Below are 21163 nucleotides of genomic sequence, written 5' to 3' on the forward strand. Positions count from 1 at the left end.
CAGCAGTCCTATGTGACATAATATGATTCCCTTCATTATGCAATATTAAGAGTTCCAACAAGATGCTTACAGTGCAGTTGACTGCAGTATTTGGAGATCTAACAACTAGTTTATGTATGAAATTGCACATGAATCAGAGCACTGGTGGCTAAGCAACCTGTAGAAAACCCAAAAATTACCTAATTGACCCCTTTTCTCCGCTTCCCACTGCGGCTTTCCGGGACAAAAACTGAACGGTGTGTCCTGTACTTAGTTTCAGCACTCGATTTTTACTGAATTGCACAACAATGTAAATCATCTTCCTATTTCCTCTTTCTGCTTCTTCCTCCTGTTGCCCGCAATATTAAAGCGTGCTGTTGTAGCAGAATCCGGCCACATTTCCAGAGTACAGATAGAAGTCAGACAAACGGCAGAACTCATCATCCTCGCGTGTAACGTAAGTACATCAAGGTGGGGCAGGAGGGTTGCCATCTCCCATTTTCCTGATGGGGAAATGGTCTTTGAATAGATGCACAACAGGAGAAATTTAGTAAGTGCAACTTCGCTCATCGCTGTATTCCCTTCGGGGGGGGGGGGGAAACTGCCCCTGTCCCAAATGCAGCTGTTAAAAAAAGCACAGGTTGGGGAAAGAGAGAGAGAAAGGGAGCAGTAACAGTTCTACACAGAGAGGAGAGTAAAGGCTGGAGGACCCAAGGCAGGTAGTTCAACTTTGGAGAAGAACAGCTCTGTCTCTTCCTGGCCCCGGTAGATTCCACTAGTTAAACCCATTCCCTTCTCTTTCCATATTGCTCTGCAATTTTCTAAAGGTCCTCAGAGAAAACACATTTATGTACATATTTTTGAAAGCATTTCCTCACAGAATAAGGCATGGGCAGAATTATTTTCTCTTAAAATAATTACTTTTATTTTTTTAATGCATTTTGGTGGGATTTGATATTTTCTTGAGGTGGCAGCCAGAAGTAATCAGAAGTAATGATACACCTTTCCAAGGCATCAATTCAGGAGGTGCAGAGCTGGCCAGTTGCCATTGGAACTGACAAATAGCAAACGATTCTAGCGTCTGCACCCTAAGTCACATCCATTTCTGCTTCTAGTCTCTCTTCAGTTAGACCCTTAGCACCAAGGCTATCCTAATGTGTGAGGGAATAGGATTCTGAATACCAGTTGCTGAGAATCATAACAGTACTGTTGTGATCAGGTCCTGCTCTGGTTATCTCCCGCTTGGACTACTGCAATGCACTCTATGTGGAGCTACCTTTGAAGGTGACCCGGAAACTACAATTAATCCAGAATTTGGCTGCTAGACTGGTGACTGGGAGTGGCTGCCAAGACCTACATTGGCTCCCACAATTTGACGTGTTGGTGCTGACCTTTAAAGCCCTAAATGGCCTCAGCCCAGTATACCTGAAGGAGCATCTCCATGCCCATCGTTCAGCCCGGACACTGAGCAGGGCCGTCTTACCCATAGGCCCTAGGGATGCAGGGCACCTGGGCGCCAGGCTCTCAGGGGCACCAGGCCGAGAGTATGGGGCCCGAGAGTTGTCTGGTCTTTATTACACATTCGTTCTGAATGTTCATGGAACTGTTATATGTCAATGAACATTCACCCTGGGTAACTTGTGCAGTAGTTATATACCTTCCTGAAAAAAATCATTTGTTCATCCCATATTTTTCTGTGTATTTTCCTAACCATGAAGAATCTGTTGTTTTTAATTCAAAAAATAGATTCATTGCACTTAATGCTTTAATTCACTTTAACTGTGCAAACCTAAGTTTCATGTGCTAGAATTCCTCCTGTGAAAGTACTGAGAGGACCATAGATTCCAAACCCATATGAATGAATGATAAACGAATGATCTTTTGGATCCTTAATATCTCTGCAAAATAGCTTAGAGCTAGAATTTGTGACATCTTCGGGCTGGGAGAGATTTTCACCAGGGAGAAAGAAGCTGCGTTTTATAAAATGGCCCCCTTTATACCACTGTTAAGCTAGAGGAGAAGCCCGCCCTGTGCTATGTACTTTGAAGGAAACTCTACTCCCCCCGGAAGGCTCTACCTCACCCTCCCAGCTTCACGTTCTTCCACTGTGTAATCTAAACTCAGTTTGTGAAACAGCATTTCGTCATCCTTGGTTATGTTTCCACCTCACACCAAGAAAGAGCTTAAGCTAACCTCCTTGAGGCTTTTCGACATCTTCGGCTTTCACAAGGCAGAAAAAGGATCTGCCTTTACCAAAACAGCTTAGCTGGGGGGTTAATTTGATGGGTAAAAAGAAAGAAAACCAAACCACAGGAAGATGTGGAAATGTGGAGCAATTCACTTGGAAGAAGGAAAAATGGAAAAAAACCTGAAATCGACCGATTCACTTGTCTCTAATGCAGAGCCACATTCTCCCCCTCCCCTTCCACTCTCCTCCCAATAAAAAATATATACATTCTTTTATCAGATGTTAAGAATTGTTTCCCCCCCCCCCTTTTTCTTTTCATTGCCATTTTTTACAGGGGACCTGGGCATGGTGTCAAGTTAAGTGTGACAGCGTTTGGGTGGCTGGAATCTCAGTTGGCATTATCTTTTGCAACACACCCAGTGGCTCTGCTGGAAAAGAAAGTTAAGAAACAGTTCAAAAGCAGGCAGAGAGCCTCATGGGCATGGCAGCAAGTCTTCTGACATGCCATCATGCCCATGGGTGTCACATTAGAGACCGTTGCCCTAGATCAGGGATGTCCAACCAGTCAACTACGATCGACAGGCCAATCCCCGGGTGATAGTGGGGTAAAAAGAGCATCCGGTCCTGCCCCCACACTCTGTCCTTCAATCGCGCATGATTGCAAAAACGGAAGATAGAGACATCGCTGCCGGGTTTAGTACCTGGGCAGCGTTTATGGTGCACCCCCCCCCAAAAAAGCCCAACAACTTTGCCTTGCCCCCCCTAAAAATAGCTCAACAACTTTGCCCCCCCAATGGGTAGATCACTGCTATTCCCCCCCCCCCCAGTAGTAGATTGCAGTCTCTTGGGAGTTGGATGTCCCTGCCCTAGATCATCAACTTGAAGAAGGCAGCATCTCTTGAAGCCAAGTGTAGAACTAACATTTTTAAAAACGAATTCTGGAGAATGGATCATAGGAACACAGGAAGTGGTCTTGTACAGAGTCAGACCATATCTAGCTCAGTATTGGCAATGGCGCTCTAGGGTTTTGTGTAGCATTCGCTACGAACCCAGATGGCTGTATAATCCTATGCCCTTCTAAAATGTGTGGTTTGGGGGGGGCTGGGGCTATTGGGTTGTTGTTTTTGTTATGTATTTTGTGGTTTTATATCTTGATAAATTTATAAATTCAATAAATAAACATAAAAATAAAAACCTTCCTAGATGGGCTGTGACTATAAAGGACTATGAGGGGGTATGGCTGTGAGGTGACATGGCTGCAAGTATCATGAAGGGACCCTATACTTTATTAATTTAGCACTACACTCCTGTGCAAACACCCTTTTGACTGAGCCAGGTTTCCACCAACCACATAGTTGGTGTCTTATAGGTCAAGTGGATGTATCTTGGATAAAATGGCTGACAGGCGAAATTGGGAGGCGTGGTGAGTCTAATTAGTGCTAGGGACTGGAGGCTGCCCACCCCTTCTCTAGAGACATTTGATTGTCTTATGTGGGAAATGGATGGATATTAATCTGATCCAGCCAAGGAAAAGGGACCTTGGAGCTCCTCTGGTCCAACCCCTTGCTCAGCTCCTTATGTTCTTCTCAGTTTCTCTCTCTCTCTCTTTCCAGGTAGGAAAAGAAAGAAAACACGACTGCCGAGTCTCCATTGGAGGGAATGGAGTACACAACTCTACCTCCAGTTTTCACTGGTCCCGACAATGCTTCTAATGCCTCGATTGTCCCCTCTCTGGGGAAGAAGGCCAATGGAGGGACCTATGACTTGTACAAGTGGATCAATATTATCACTATGATCATCTACAGCCTTGCCTTCCTGCTGGGAGTCATCGGTAATGGGCTGGTCATTTTCATCACTGGCTTCCGTATGAAGAAGACGGTCAACACAATTTGGTTCCTCAACTTGGCCATTACTGACTTCACCTTCACCTTCCCCCAGCCCTTGACTGTTGTCTATATTGCCCTGGACGCTCATTGGCCATTTGGCCTGGTGATGTGCAAGCTGATCAGCACTCTTGCTTTCTTCAACCTCTTTGCCAGTGTTTACCTCCTCATGGTCATCAGTATCGACCGATGCATTTCTGTGTGGTGCCCTGTATGGTCTCGGAACCACCGGACCCCCCGGATGGCTTCCTTTGTGTCACTGGGTGTTTGGATCCTGGCTCTGGTGCTGTGTTCACCCTACTTACATTTCAGGGACACCGCCCCATCCCCCAACAATCAGAATGTGATCAACTGCTTTAACAACTATGGCAAGACCAGGGAGGAAGTGAATCTCAACCGACAAGCTCTCATCATCAGCCGGTTCATCTTTGCCTTCGCCATTCCCTTCAGCGCCATCCTCGTTTGCTATGGAGCCATTGTCCTGAAGCTGAGGAGGGACAGTTTGGCTCAATCGAGCAAGCCCTTCAAAGTCATCACAGCTGTGATCGTGGCCTTTTTCATCTGTTGGTTCCCTTATCACGTCTTCTCTTTCCTCGAGACAAAACTTCTCGTGCAGCCTGAGCTGTTGGGGGTTTTGCGTATTGGCTACCCCTTTGCCTCCAGCTTGACGTTCATCAACAGCTGCCTCAACCCAATCCTGTATGTCTTCATGGGACACGATTTCAAGGAGAAGCTGAAACACTCCCTCTTCTCTGCCTTTGAGAATGCCTTTTCTGAGGACAGCAGCCAGAGCACTTCCAGAACCAAGGACAAGTCCTCGATTGAGTTTGATGCCCAGCCATGAATACTGTTTTTTTCAATTGTTTTTATTAAAGATTTTGTTGAATTAAAAAAATACATACAGTGTCTCTGTTTTTCCAACTAAAGCATCCATGACAGATGGCTACCCAACCTCTGCTTAAAAACCTCCAATGGAGGAGAGTCCACAACCTTTCAAGAGAGACCTTTCCACTGTTGAACAGCTCTTACTGTCAGAAAGTTCTGGTGTTTAGTCAGACTCTCCTTTCTAGTTACTTGAAGCCATTGGTAACTGTGTTGTGCTAAAGGTGCTGAGATGTGTAAGGAGACCCCTATCTTCCTGCCGGAGCTTCAATTCCCAGAGCTCCCTGTGAAGAGGAATTGATTGTTAAATCAATCTGGCAACTGTAGCTTTGTGAAGGGAAGAGGTGTCTCCTATGAACTCTTAGCACCCTTAAGAAACTACCACCCCCAGGATTTGTGTAAAAGATATACCTGCTGCGTATCTCTCTGTCATTCTTCTGTTAAAGAAATGTTAGGTGTCAATGTAGCCTCCCCTTCCAAGCTAGGTGTGCTTACCTTATAACCAAAATAAGGAATCCTTCTGCCTCTGTTTCCCTCCTGTAGGGTGGCATCTTGCAGGATTTTGCTAGAATATATGTCTCGCCAGAGTGGTGCATGCTCCGGTTATCTCCCACTTGGACTACTGCAATGCGCTCTACGTGGGGCTACCTTTGAAGGTGACCCGGAAACTGCAACTAATTCAGAATGTGGCAGCTAGACTGGTGACTGGGAGTGGCCACCGAGACCATATAACACTGGGACCTACATTGGCTCCCAGTACATTTCTGAGCACAATTCACAGTGTTGGTGCTGATCTTTAAAGCCCTAAATGGTCTCAGCCCAGTATACCTGTGAAATATACTCAGAGTCGCAAAGTGATTTCATGCTCTTTATTCAGCTCATAGTGGTGAGGAGGAATGAATGAAAGTTCCCTCAAAGTATCTGCTTTATATACATTATTTACACAATGGGCTGCACATGATTGGCTAATTCTGGAATTCTACTGTAAGCCAATCAGGTTGTGGATTCACTTATATCTGGAGCATGATTGGGTGGTTCCTGCCAACCAATCATACTGCTGCATTGCTCTAGGACCAATCAGACTGCTGCATTCTGAATCCTATTGTTCTAGGACCAATCAGACTGCTGCAATTTGGATCCAATTGTTCTAGGACCAATCAGACTGCTGCAGTTTGGATCCTATTCAACTCAGTACATAACAACCTGAAGGAATGTCTCCACCCCCATCATTCAGGCCAGACACTGAGGTCCAGCTCTGAGGGCCTTCTGGTGTTCTCTCACTGCAAGAAGTGAGGTTACAGGGAATCAGGCAGAGGCCCTTCTCAGGTAGTGGCACCCACCCTGTGGAACGCCCTCCCATCAGATGTCAAGGAAATGAACAACTATCTGACTTTTAGAAGACATCTGAAGGCAACCCTATTTAGTAAAGGTAAATGTACCCCTGCCCATACGGGCCAGTCGTGTCCGACTCTAGGGTTGTGCGCCCATCTCACTTAAGAGGCCGGGGGCCAGCGCTGTCCGGAGTCACTTCCGGGTCACGTGGCCAGCGTGACGAAGCTGCTCTGGCAAGCCAGCACCAGCGCAGCACACGGAAACGCCGTTTACCTTCCCGCTATAAAGCGGTACCTATTTATCTACTTGCACTTAGGGGTGCTTTCGAACTGCTAGGTGGGCAGGAGCTGGGACCGAAAGACGGGAGCTCACCCCGCCGCGGGGATTTGAACCGCCGACCATGCGATCGGCAAGTCCTAGGCACTGTGGTTTTACCCACAGCGCCACCCGCGTCCACCCTCCCATCAGATGTCAAGGAAATGAACAACTATCTGACTTTTAGAAGACATCTGAAGGCAACCCTATTTAGGGAAGTTTTTAATGTTTTATCATGTTTTTAATATTGTGTTGTGAGCCGCCCAGAGTGGCTGGGGAAACCCAGGCAGATGGGCAGGGTATAAAAAAAAATTATTTTTATTTTTATATAATCTGAAAGGCATTTATATAAGCATAACTTTACAGGAAACAATGTGTGTAAGCTCATAAGAATTCTTAGAGGTATCAGCAAATACACTAAGGATTCTTAGAGCAAAAATAGATTAGTGGGATTGACGGAGAATTAGTTATCAAGAAGAATGACTGCAACATACTAGTCATTCAGTTTCAGCTAAAGTACTTGGTGCCTTTGCAATCTTTGAATGTGTCAGAGAGTTCGAAAAGCCCCAGCAATTTTGAGATGAGTGAGATTGCTAGTGAGTAAGGGTGGACCACACAGATTGGGCACCAGAGTCAGCTAAGGTGTACTTGGACACCTGGTCTCCTAGATCAGCGTTCTTCAACTTTGGGTCCCCAGATATTGTTGATGTCTATCCAGGCATCCCTGGCCAGCCTAGGTCAAGGATGGTGGGAGTTCTAGTCCAACAACATATGGGGACCTGCTTGAAGTGATTCTCTTCTCAACTATGGAAGATGTGGTCTTCAGATGGGTAATGGTGGGAGTTGAAGCATTGCTGATCTAGGCTAGGGTAGCGACCTGCGTACCTTCAGGTGCTGCTTGACTACAATGTCCCTCTTCCCTGACAGGTGGCTATGCTGACTTGTGTCAATGGGAGTTGGTGACTTTGGTAATCTTTGCACAGCTGCAGGCGCTCCACCTCTGATCTAGCGGGACTACTTGATAGAATGCTGGATAGGCAGAAGAAAGCATCTGCATTGCAGGTGGGTAGTCCCATTCTGTGCCCCTGATTATCGCCTGGTGATAGAAAGTGGAAAGCAAGGGAGATGAGTGCATCTACAACAAGAGGGAATTCCACAATTGGGGGTGGGGAATGACCAAGAAGACCCTGCTACAGCTGTTACGAGGCTCTATCATCTATCTATCATCTATCTATCTATCTATCTATCTATCTATCTATCATCTATCTATCTATCTATCATCTATCTATCATCTATCTATATCTATCTATCATCTATCTATCATCTATCTATCTATCTATCTATCTATCTATCTATCTATCTATATCTATCTATCTATCATCTATCTATATCTATCTATCTATCTATCTATCTATCTATCTAATCTATCTCTATATCTATCTATCTATCTATCTATCTATCTATCTATCATCTATCTATCTATCTATCATCTATCATCTATCTATCTATATCTATCTATCTATCTATCTATCATCTATCTATCTATCTATCTATCTATCTATCATCTATCTATCTATATCTATCTCTATCTATCTATCTATCTATCTATCTATCTATCATCTATCATCTATATATATATATATGATCTAGCTATCGAGCTATCCTCCCAAGAAAATTTTGAGATATGGGCTAGCAATACTGGAAGAGGCATTTCTACATGAGCCATTGTGAACCAGGGTTGCCAGCGTTTCCTCCCAGGGTGGTGAAGTTTCAGCATGCTGGCCACAGATGCATACTCTCTAACATTTCTCCAATGAAAATAGGAATTGCTATTTAACAGCAGCAGCAGCAATAATAATAATAATATTTATACCACACCCATTTGACTGGGTTGCCCCAGGCACTCAAGTAGAAGAAGAAGAGTTTGGATTTGATATCCCGCTTTATCACTACCCGAAGGAGTCTCAAAGCGGCTAACATTCTCCTTTCCCTTCCTCCCCCACAACAAACACTCTGTGAGGTGAGTGGGGCTGAGAGACTTCAAAGAAGTGTGACTGGCCCAATGTCACCCAGCAGCTGCATGTGGAGGAGCAGAGACGCGAACCCGGTTCACCAGATTACGAGTCCACCGCTCTTAACCATTACACCACACTGGCTCACATTGGAAGTCTGCTTCCAATGTATATAAAATCATAATAAAACATCAAACATTAAAAACCTTCCCTATACAGGGAATGTATAATTACTTATTTCCTTGGTTTGGGTGGTTGTATAATTCCATACCAACTGATGAAAATAGGGACTGGACTTAACAGTCGGGAGTTCCTTTACCTTTACGTTTTTAAGGGAAAGCGGGACATTCTGGGATCAAATCAGAAACCTGAACGGCTTCTGTAAATCCGGGTTTGTCCCTGGAAAATAGGGACAGGGTCTGCAGATGCCAAACCCTAACATTGGCCCTACTTCAATATCCTTAGATTAAATATGCTTCTGTCCCCTTCTCCTCCTTTTCTTGTGCTTTTCGTAGTTGCACGTACAGCCAGAAATTCAGCAGGTGAGGCTTTTACCTATTACTGTCCACCACCTCTGTCCGAATGTCAAAGTCAGGATTCCATTGACCAAGAGACAGCATTAATCCATTTACTGTCACAAATATACAGCTCATCTGTAAGAGGGAGCTGGTGTCACGGTGGCATTGCTGCATAGGACCATCTTGTCACTGATTAACACTTTGCACTGCCCTCTAGTGAGTCGTAGTGGCACTGTGGGCCTATATTTATATCCCAGAGATGGTGCCATCACTCACCCTGGCTTTTTGTTCCATTCCAGATGGCCCTGGGCTCAGTAGCAGTCAAAGAAATGCACTGCACTGGCTTCCACTGCATCTGCCCCCCGCGTTCCAGTCCTCTGCCCCAGCTTCAGTGGCAAGTGGATGGAGAGACCTGCTATGGGAATAGCCCAAGAGGGACCCTGAAGGTGGCTTGTTGAGTCCAGGCAAATGATGGCATCAGTTTCCTATGCCAGAAACAGAGCTTGGATGGGGATCACAATACTACCTGCCTTGGGGCAGATCCTCTTGGGGCCTACAGAGCAGTGGTGTAGCGTGGGTTGTCAGCACCCGGGGCAAGGCAAGTAATTTGCGCCCCCTAACCTGTGGATTTGCGCCCCCTAACCCGTGGATTTGCGCCCCCTAACCCATGGATTTGCCCTAACCCCAGATGTTGCGCCCGGTGCGGCCCCCCCCTGCACCCCCCACGCTACGCCACTGCTACAGAGTAAAAGTTCTTGCACAGCAAACCTACTTTTCCAAAAGATTGGGCTTCTAACATTAAGGCAGGCATGGCCAAACTTGGCTCTCCAGCTGTTTTGGGACTACAACCCCCGTCATCCCTAGCTAACAGGACCAGTGGTCAGGGATGATGGGTATTTCATTCCCAAAACAGCTGGAGGGCCAAGTTTGGCCATGCCTGCATTAAGGAAAAGGAGAGGGATGACAATGGTTTTGTTGCAATGTTATCTATGCTTTCAGGATAGCTATAGAGTCACTCACAGGTGAGCACAGAGATGCTGGCACTACAGTGCAAAGTTCCTACTCAACAAAATTGCAATAGGTAAGCCCCCCAGGGCTGAACCTGAATCATTGCCTGCAGCATTTGGAAACCTCAAAGAGGCAAATATAGGTTGCTGCTCCAGACTGAAGGGAACCCAGGAATCGCTGCATTATTAACAATAAAAACAAAAACCATTTTATTATTTATTCCCTGCCCATCTAGCTGGGTTGCCCCAGCCACCCTGAGTGGCTTCCAGCAGATATAAAAACATAAAAAAGCATCAAACATTATTTATTTATTTATTTATTAGATTTATATACTGCCCTTCATCAAAAGATGTCAGGGTGGTTCACAGAATAAAATGCAGGATAAAAACAAATAAATAAGTAAGACAATACCAGCAAAACAATAACAATAGCACCAAAAGCTTCAGTATACAGGGCTGCCTACAGATGTTTTCTAAAAGTTGTATAGTTATTTATCTCCTAGGTTTGGGGGTCAGTTCATTTACTATCTTGCCTGATGAAGAGTTCTGAAGAACTCTAAACCTTGCACACTATTTCATTTATTTTTTACTTTTTACATTTCAGTGGGCCTAATAAAGGTCCCACAATCCCTATTGTGGGATTGGGGATTTTGTTAATGGGCCAACATGGCTAACTCTGTTTTTCCCGTATACATAGCTATATCTTCCTGGATCAATAACTGGGGCTAATATCAAGGTAGAAGCAATTAATTCAGAATATGGGGGAAATGCAGAAGAGCAGATTTGGAGTGAATGTGCTGAACACAACAATACAGTGGTACCTTGGGTTAAGAACTTAATTCGTTCTGGAGGTCTGTTCTTAACCTGAAACTGTTCTTAACCTGAGGTACCACTTTAGCAAACGGCGCCTCCCGCTGCTGCTGCGCCATCGTTGTACAATTTCTGTTCTCATCCTGAAGCAAATTTCTTAACTCGAGGTACTATTTCTGGGATGGCAGAGTCTGTAACCTGAAGTGTCTGTAACCTGAAGCGTCTGTAACCTGAGGTACCACTGTATTTATTTACTGGAGCTCCAATGAAGCTGATGATTTGATATTGGAGCTTCCTGTGTTCTGGGCACAGTCCTCAGCAAAGGCATTTTCAAATGCAGAGAGGAGTGAGTGCCTCAGCTTCTGCCTGAAATCATAACCCATGAAGGCATACAAGATGGGGTTGAGGCAGCTGTTGATGAAAGCCAAGCAGTATGCCAAACGTTCACCAATAATAAAAAGCTCTGACTGTGATTCCAGGCTTCCTGGTTCTTTCTTGTAGAAAGAGAGGATATGAGAGGGTAGCCAGCAGACAAAAATGGCCGCAGTCACTGCTGTGATGACCTTGATGGGCTTGTTTGATTGGCTCAACTGGTTCCTCCCCAGTTTCAGAACAACTGCCCCATAGCAAACGACAATGACACTGAAGGGGATGACGAAGGCAACTGATGGTCATTGCTTTGTGGGTGAACTTATTTTGTTCCTGAGTGTTGCCATAATCAGACTCACACCCCTTCTTGCCATTTGAATATGGAACCTCTCCGTTGAAATAGAAGTGTGGTGAACATAGCACCAAAGCCAAGATCCAAACTCCGAAGGCTACAATGGAAGCTCGCTGAGGGGTGCGGTGATTATGAGCCCACACCGGCCACCTTGTAGAAATGCATCGATCAAGGCTGATGACCATGAGGAGGTAAATGCTGGCATAAAGGTTGAGGTAGCTAAGGGCGCTTCCGATCTTGCACATCACTTCGCCAAATGGCCACTCTTCCAGGACTAAACTGGTAATTATCAGGGGCAGGGAGAAGGTGAATGTGAAATCAGCAATGGCCAAGTTGAGGAACCAGACAGTGTTGACTGTCCTCTTCATACGGAAGCCGGTGATGAAAATGACCAGCCCATTCCCAGTGACCCCCAACAGGAAGATAAGGCTGTAGGCTACTATAGTGAAAGTATCCATCCTCCTCCTCACAAGCTCATCATTTGAATTGCTATGAGCTGTTGGTTCAGTTACACTCATCATTCTGTTCTGTGTGAGAGTCTACTCTTCTCCTTCTTTTCCTTGCTGAAACAAAATAATAAGAAAATAAGAACTAATGTGCTGGTCCATCTTTCTCATCCTTCTGTTTATCTCAGTCGCCCAGCCAGATGCATGTGGCAGCTCACAAGCAGGGCAGACAAGGAACGCGCCACGTTACTTGTCCCCAAGAATATGGAATGGAGAAATATCCTGCCTCTAAATATGAGGTCCCCATTTAGCTATTGCTAAAGATGAGCAAATCTCTCCATCTGGATTTTTTCAGTTTCTCATTTTTTTCCTAATCTTAAATTCAGTTCCCCACATTTCCAGATCAATTTGCAATTAAAAAAACCCCTCATGAAAATTCATCAACATTTCTGTACAAATGTATCATAATATACACCTTTTTGCAAAGCCATTTCTTTTTGTATGCTTCTCCCTACATGTTTTAATGTATACTTTATCTCAGCATATGCATTTTTCAAAAGTATTTGGCTGAAGGAAATGGCGAAGGATAGCAAGAGGTTTCAGAATATTCAAATTATGTAGGCTCACCTTTAAATGAGAAATTAATACAATTTCTCCCCCTTCTTAGCTGTTGTGCTTAATAACAACTCTCAGCCCCCTTAGCAAAGCTAATTCCCAGGACTCCTTGGGGGAAGCAGATTCAGCCACAAAGTCCTGTGCCTTTAACACACGCATTCTAGAGAGAAATCTAGCCCATGTAGCTTTCCCAATTTACAGATGCAATGTTTGTGAAGGATACACCTGATAGATATAGCCTGTTCATTTACATGCTAAAGAAGTGAATCCAGTCTTAGGGAAAACTGGACACCCTCCTCTCAAGCTATGTGTGCTTACCTTCTAAACCAGACGAGTTGTCCTTCAGTCTCTTTGATTTCTTCCTGCAGACTGTTGGAGGAGTTTTCTGGAAGATATTTATATAGGCAGAAAAGGGTTTACTTTCAGAGAGTAATGCCTGCAAGACGTTTCAACATGTCTGCAAGAAGGAAATTGGATTGGCAGAGAATCCGTTATCAGGAAAAGAAAGAGTATTGCGTAAGAATCATTTAGTTCCAACTAAAGTACTCTGTGCCCTTCTGGTCTTTCTTCACATCAGTTCGGTATGTTGAAGTTCAAATCAGAATGTTAAAAAATGAACAATTTTTGAAACAAAATAAGTCAACTAGTGAGTAGGGGTGGGCTACTCAGGCTGGGCAGCAGGGGTGGCTAGGGTGTGAAATCAATCTTTGAACGAGTCAGACCGTTCACAAAAAACCCAACAATTTTTAGACAAGTGGATTGAAGTTGCCTTGTGATTAGGGGTGGATCACACAAGTTGGGCACCAGAGGCAGCTAAGATGTGTCAGGTCTCCTAGATCAGCGTTCTTCAACTTTGGGTCCCCAGACATTGAACTGTCCTTCCCAGGGTCCCACACACATAGCCAATGATCAGGGATGGTGGGAGTTGTAGTCTAACAATACCAGGGGACCCAAGATTGAAGCTACTCCCTTCACAACTATGGAAAGTGCAGCCTTGAGATGGACAATGGTGGGAGGTGAAACAGCTCTGAACTCCACCAGGGCAGGGGTTTGCCGGACTACAGCTTCCATCATCTGGTACAGCTGGCTATGCTGGCTGAGGCTGATGGGAGTCGATTATTCCACAGGAATAAAGCATAGAAAAGGTTCAAATGGCCACCCATCTCTGCACATGTGTGGTGGATGGAATGAAAATGTTTTCAGCAGGTGCCAAAGATATGTCAGTAAGGGGGATGAGTGCATACTCTCCAACGTTTCTCTGATGAAAATAGGGGTGTCCTGTTCCGTAACAATATAAATAATAATAATTTTACTATTTATACTCCCGCCCATCTGACTGGGTTGCCCTAGCCACTCCGAGCAGCTTCCAACATATATGAAAAATCATAAAACATTAAACCTTAAAAAACTTCCCATACATGGCTGCTTTCAGATGGTTTGGGTGTCGGATAACTCCATACCCTCCATCATTTCTCTGATGGAAATAGGAATATCCTATGGAAAGGCGGGACATTCCAGGATCAAATCAGAAACCAGGATGGCTTCTGTAAATCTGGGAGTGTCCCTGGAAAATAGGGACACTTGGAGGGTCTGTGAGTGTCTCTCCCACGGGAGGGAATGTTAGGATATTTCCGTTCCACCTTAAAAGGGAGCAGGCTTTGTGAGTCACAGAGTCTGCGTATTTCCTGTTCACAGGAAGTTTATGTTTTCTATTGCTTTCGTTTCTCTCTCTATGCCTGAGCAGACCGAAGCAGGCAGTCATGTTTTTTCTTTGTTCTGACCAACGCTGAATAAACTTGTAAATATGCTCTCCTGCGTGCATCTTTCGCTGTGCGAATTCTGCTGATAGAGCGTGCATCAGCTCTGGAATGTCACAAGCTATTTTCTGGAGCTCGTGTCGCTAATTGCTGATACTGTATCTACGGGAGATCGATGGACGTCCGGAGGCGACGTGGGGGCCATGATGGGCTTTATCTCCCTGGCAGTATCCCAACAACGAATTCCACAACCAGAGAAATATGATGGTGGGCAGGACTATCAATAGGGCATCCTGAGGCATGGGCTGGAAATAAGAGGAGAGGCACTTCTCCCTGGTGAGCCAAGATTGCCAGAGTTCCCTCCAAGAATGCTGAGTTTTCAGCATGCTGGCTACAGATGTTAAGCCCTGACATTGGCCCTGCCTGAGGAAACTTAGAATAGATTTGCTGACTTCTTCTTCTTTAATTGTAGGACTCTTGTGCCTTTTACAGTTATATGCACAGGCAGGAATTCAGCAAGTGCGGCTCTTACTGATCCCTGCCCAGAACCTTCGTCAGTTTGAGAGAGTCCACCATCCTGTTCTCTCAGTGCCCAGACAGATGTTTTGGGGAATCCCACAACCAGGACCTGAGCACAGTAGCAGTGATCCCCACTTGTGATCCCTAACAACTGGTACTCAGAGGCATACTGCCTTCAACAGCGGAGTTAGAAAAGAGCCATCATGGCTAGCTAGCCACAGATTTCAAAAAGATTTCACTTGCATAATTGTGCAAGTCATATTGAGTTAAACAGAACATGCACAGGCAGATTATTCAGTGAAATAAGTCGGTGGGGAAAAAATATGATTTCATAAACCCATATCATTTCTAATTAATTCAGTAGCATTCTCTCTTCCCAAAGGAAGAGAACACAATTCTTCAGTGTGTTCAAATTTGCCTCTTCTGCATTTTTATCATATTCTGAATGAATTTCCTCTACTTTGATTTCAAGTCTGGTTCTTGGTCCGGGAAGAGGGAGGTGTGTACATGAAAATCAAAGTTAGCCACGTTGGCCCATTCTGAACCCCCCCCCCTCAAATTCACATTAGAGTAAGACTTTTTTCAGGCCAACCAAAATGTCAGAAAATGATGTGCAAGATTTCTCCAGAACTCTTCCTCAGGCCACACAGAGGTGGCGAGAGCAGGAGAAGATGACCGATGTTGAAGCCATAGAAGTGGAATCATTGGGTCTTCAGATGCCATTCAAACCTACCTAACCTTAGCTCCTGCCATCTTGGAAAATGGCCAGGGGGGGGGGGTGAAGAGAGCTGAAGTCCAGCAGCTTTTGGAGGTTCAGAAACTCACCATCCCTGCCACAGTCTCAGTTTAATTGTGATCAAATTAAGTTCTCCTAGGCACAGTGTATATTTCAGTTTGCTTCCAGTGTTGGTTGTAGGGCTGTTGGGATAAAGAAGCTTACAATAGTTGACCCTCCTAAATGGGCCTTTACTCTGGTACAGTACAAAGTAGTATTCTCCACTAGCTTATGCTAGCCATCAATCAATGTTGTTGTGTAATCCCAAATCACAGCATCATCACAGGAAGGAAAAACATTCCTATGTTTCTGTTCTCTCCACAGCATCCAGCATGTTCCCCAACCCATCAAGTCATCATTCCAGAATGCAGGTTTGGTTTGGTTTGGTTCTACTTTGATTACAATGAGACAACTGATGTTCCCACACTAGGGCAGAACTACCTGTGGCTCTGGCGGACCCATTTCTCCGCAATATAGGTGCTTGTTGGCAAATCTTTAAAGGAGCTGGGAGGGACCTTTCTAGCAGAAAACTGATGGGAGAGCAATCCTGAACCTTTCTTCCTTTTCCCACCACCATTTCAGCTTCAATCCGGAAGAACTTCCTTAAACATTAGGAAGAACTTTCTGATGGTTAGAGTTGTTCGACAGTGGAATGGTCTCCCTCAGGTTATGGACTGTCTTCAAGCAGAGGTTGGGTGGGCACCTGCTTTGTATGATTTTGTTGAGATTCCTGCATTGCAGGGGGTTGGACTAGATGCCCCTCAGGGTGATTTTCAACACTATAGCTCTGTGATTCTGTGATTCTAGGTTTCCCTGTTAAAGAGGCAATGGAGGAATCCAGTGCCCCCTCCTCACTGCTTCTTTTCTGATGGAACTCATTCACTTTTCTAAGCATTTGGTTTACTCTTGTAGACTGGTATCTTAGAGGATTTCCTAGAAGATATGTTGACAAGATCAGCATAACACATAGGAAATGAGACTGCAAAACACTTGGCAATCAAGACAAGAGCTCAGATGGCCTCAGTGGGTTTTGGAGAGATGCAATCGGGGTTGGAAAACCTTTGGCCCTTCAGTTGTTGCTGAACTACAACTCCCATCAGCCCCATCAAGTGTAGGCAATGGCCAGAGATTATAGAGTTGTAGTTCAGCAACATCTGCAGGGCCAAAGGTTCCCCACACATAATGGAACCAAAGTCTTGCTCGTATCATGTTTCATGTTATATGTAACATTCTGCAGAGTTTGCTACTCCAGCTGTATTTCAGATCCTCCAAGTGCCCCTATTGAAGTTGCCTAGTGATTAGGGGCGGATCACGCAGGTTGGGCACCAGAGGCAGCTAAGGTGTGTTCGGAGACCAGGTCTCCTAGATCAGTGTTCTTCAACTTTGGGTCCCCAGACATTGAACTGTCACTCCCAGAGTCCCCACCCAGCCAATGATCAGGGATGATTGGATTGCTTTTAGCATTAAGGAAAGGGACAGGGATATGCACTGGAAAGGTTGGATGACAATGGTTTTGATGCAATGTCATCTATGCTTTCAGGATAGCTATAGAGTCAATCACAAAGCGAGCATAGAGATGCTGGCACTTCTGCTGTAATCAGTATCTCCTAGCCAGAGATGCACTGCCTCTGATCATTTAACTATAATGGCTAGGAACAATGGATAGATTTGCCCTCTAATTTGTCTTGACAGTTCTGAAGGCATCCCCTGGTTCTCCTTTATATTCTCCTACATCTACCATCATTCTTTCTTGCCACTAAGAAAGCAGTGCAAATGTGCACAATTAATCTGCCTCACCAGATCTAGAGTTTAGAAACTTATCTTCTGATTCATGGCTTCCTTGATGTACTCTCTCCTTTCCTCTAGAGGGAAATAGAGAGGGAAATGGCAATGCAAAAATGGAACTTTCAAAGATGCCTTATACCAAGATTTATTATTATTATTATTATTATTATTATTATTATTTTAAAAATATCTATAATTTTCATTTATATACATAATCCCATCAATGTCTTAATCTGTTTACAGTTTGGTTTTAAATATTCAATAAACCACTTCCATTCCTTTCTAAAAAGTTTGTTGTCTTGATTTCTTCTTCTTCCGGTAAGTTGCCTTATACCAAGATTGGTGCGTCTTGCTCAGAATTGTCTACAAAGTCAATACTGATACTACGGAGGAGGAAGGTCAGAGCCACCCTCTGGACTTAGTTGTAGGGCAGAATGCAGGCAGGTGGGAAATGGATGAGGATGGGGTAGAAGCACATCATACCCCCTAATACTTTGGTTCTCAAACTTTTTCCTCTGGGCTATACTTTAAGAATAAAAAACCTGTTCTCACCACACCAAATTTTTTATTGATAAGAAATACATTGGAAAACAAAAAGGAACAACTCCTCGCAGTGTTTAATTTGTAACACAGAACACAACTACTTTATAACACGATCATGGGACGTCTGGAAAGAATAAAACAATGCAGCTACATGTGAACATGAATCATTCCCAAAATATATTGATAAACAAGCCTCTTACACATGTACCTTAAGCAGGGCTATTTTTCTAGAAAAAGAAAAATGGCACTGTGTGCTCGACAAAACAGAGAATTGGGCATTGCCAGAGAGCCCTGCTATGGTTGCGGGTTTTCAGAATTCTGGTCACAGATGCTAAGTCCCAACATTACCCGAGGACACGTAGGACTCAGCTATACAGCTGCAAATAAAACATTTTAAGTCTGTTGTAAAGTGCAATATACAAATGTGACACTAGATGGCAAAATTGAACCATGACAAATTCAATGTATTTTTCAAAACGTTTTTTTTAAAAGCATTTTCACAGAGTTTTTTATATGTGTGTAGATTCTACCCTAGATTACATTTGCTGGCCTCTTCTTTTTGTAATATACACACCTTACAGTTTATTTTGTTAAGTCTCGTATCAAAAGACTTCCGCCTCCACCTCTCCATGGTTCCTTATTTATTTTGTTCTTTGCTTCGTATCCTTTCCATACCACCCAAATCATTCTGTACATTTACCACACTGCTCATATTTCTAACCTTACTTGGAAATTTATTTATTTGCACCTCTGGACAAATTATTTCTGTTTGTCATCACAGCAAATGGGGCTAAATTGCTACTCTTGGTCCCACCATGAATGCAAACTCTTCCATATGCAACCAATATATTGAAAAGTGATTACCACTCTTTAAACACTGTGTGTGTGATTGTGCATGTGTAGCGTTTTTGACATGGACTTCTAAGCTCTATTGCAAAGAGATGCCTTGGTTTTACTGCATGAAACCCTCTTCCTTTCAGTGTCCAAGTCTACTTAAGTGAATGTCCTCATTTCAAAATGCCTGTTTGACAACATAAGATGCTTGGCCTTTTGCTGTTCAAACCAGAAGAAGGCTCAATTCACAGAAGAGGGCAGAAGCAAGCCGTAAGAATGATGTTGCCTGGATCTTCTGTAGTTCTTTTGCTCAGTGGAGGCTGCAGCATCATGCACATGGCTGTGCACTCCTGGATGTCTTTGGCCCATGCCAGGAAAGAGCAACAATATGTTTATTTCAATTGAAACAGGAAGAACATGGATTATTAGCACTGCTATTCCATACACAGACATCAGCTGGATTTATTTATTTTAATACAAAAAAAGTTTGAAGTACTCTGGATATGAGTTTGTGGTGTAGTGGATGTAATGGACAACATACAGTGAAGAAAAAAGATGCTTTTAATGTCTGAATCCTTCTTCCTAAAGTTGACAAAGACTGCAGTACTCAATTACCTTGTTTTGAAGTATTTCCTTGACATTATAACAAACCAGGCTGATTGTTCCTTGGACAGCTTTTAGGATTATAACTGGGATGAAAAACATTTGACCCTCTAAATCAGAGTTTCCCAAACAGGGGTCTCCCGCTGTTTTTGGACTACAGTTCCCATTATCCCTGACCACTGGTCCTGCTAGCTAGGGATGATGGGACCTGTAGTCCAAAAACAGCGGGAGACCCAAGTTTGGGAAACCCTGCTCTAGATGTTCCTTGACTGCAACACCTATTGTCCTTGATCATTCGCTATGCTGGTTTGGAGCTAGGAATGGAATAATTTGTCCAGTTCCATGTCTCACTTTGCCAGTCTTATATTGAATTGCCCAGTTCTTTTGGCATCAATTGGCTACTTCTTCTTTTTTAAGTCCTCGTGAAAATGTGTCAGTAATTTAGAGTGCATTCCTCCTTTTGTGCGCCATGTGGCCTAATGCACATTTTTGCAAGGGGTCTCCTTTAATGCTTTCACATCCACATTCAGCTGGAGAACTGCATTGCAACATTTGGGGAAATAAGAATTTGAAGGACAGTTGCATTTCGATTTGCATATTGTTTAGGAAAGTGCGAAATTGGCAGTACTTGGTTTCTCTCCCATCCTTGCCTGGGGATCCTCCAGTGCTTGTTTCTTGCTGGCTTGGGCCAGCAGCTGTCACACTTTGCCATCTTCTCTCAATTCCTCCCAGGAGGCATGACTGCGATGTGCAGAGAGGCAGCCAGCCCAGGCCATGCAATCCCACCACCTTTCTGCATGCCAGATCTACTCAATTGATACATGCTGGTGGAATTCTTTTGAGTATGTAGCCAATAGATGGCAGGCAGAGCAGCAAGTGATGCTGGAGGAAAAGCAGAGGAATATAGGAAGCTGCATCATATTATTGTTCCAGCAAGCCCAATATTGTGTACACAGACTGGCAACTGTTCTGCAGTGAACCAGACAGGGAGCATTCCCAGCCCTATGGTGAAATGCTGGGGACTGAACCTAGGACCTTCTCTATGCCAAGCAGATGTTCTGCCATTCATCTAGGATTCTTCTCTGAAGTGTGTCCTATGCTCCTTAAGTTAACCTGCTGCCTTCAAGTACAGTCATACCTTGGGTTACGGTTACAGTCACTTCATGTTGCGTTTTTCCGAGCTGCGGACCACCGAAACCCAGAAGTACTGGAATGGGTTACTTCCGGGTTTTGGCAGTCACTCATGCGCAGAAACGCCAAATCACAACCCATGCGTGCGCAGACGCGGGTTGCGAACATGCATCCCGCACGGATCACGTTCGCAATCCGAGCATCCACTGCACTGGGGTAGTTGCTGTCCCATCCCCAGTGCTGAAGTAAGACCTGACTGCCAGTCAGGTCAGCTTCTGTATGTGGAACAAGAGCATGGGGTATGGGTGGGGAAGAAATCTTGCTCTTTGCTTCAGGCAGACAAATGTCTTGGGGCAGCCATGGATGGCAAGGTTAGAGGTTGTTTTGTTTTACTTGACCCTGTCTTTCTTGAAGCCCATTTCCCTTTTTATGTTGTGTGCAGAAGCCCAATAAACAGCTTAATGTTGACAGGTGGTTGTTGTTGTTGCCTCAAAACTGTTACCATTTT

General features: G+C 44.3%; 2 protein-coding genes across 2 annotated transcripts; one reads left to right on the plus strand and one right to left on the minus strand.

Moving 5' to 3' along the window:
- The first annotated feature begins 352 nt into the window (after window positions 1–352).
- LOC310768000 (chemerin-like receptor 1) lies at window positions 353–4945 on the plus strand. The gene is made up of 2 exons (XM_083625679.1): window positions 353–436; window positions 3781–4945. The coding sequence occupies exon 2, from the start codon at window positions 3827–3829 to the stop codon at window positions 4892–4894; it is 1068 nt and encodes a 355-aa protein (XP_083481805.1). The 5' UTR covers window positions 353–436; window positions 3781–3826; the 3' UTR covers window positions 4895–4945.
- Window positions 4946–10426: 5481 nt separating this feature from the next.
- On the minus strand, window positions 10427–13159 carry LOC310768887 (formyl peptide receptor 2-like). The gene is given in 3 exon segments (XM_083627778.1): window positions 10427–11589; window positions 11591–12210; window positions 13027–13159. Coding segments are annotated over 2 exon segments (990 nt in total). The 5' UTR covers window positions 12169–12210; window positions 13027–13159; the 3' UTR covers window positions 10427–11177.
- Between the last annotated feature and the right edge of the window lie 8004 nt (window positions 13160–21163).

Source organism: Podarcis filfolensis, assembly GCF_964270895.1.
Source record: "Podarcis filfolensis genome assembly, chromosome: 8".
NCBI lineage: Eukaryota > Metazoa > Chordata > Lepidosauria > Squamata > Lacertidae > Podarcis > Podarcis filfolensis.

Coding starts and splice junctions, on each gene's coding strand:
- LOC310768000 (XM_083625679.1), top strand. CDS start 3,827: ATGGAGTACACAACTCTACCTCCAGTTTTCACTGGTCCCGACAATGCT.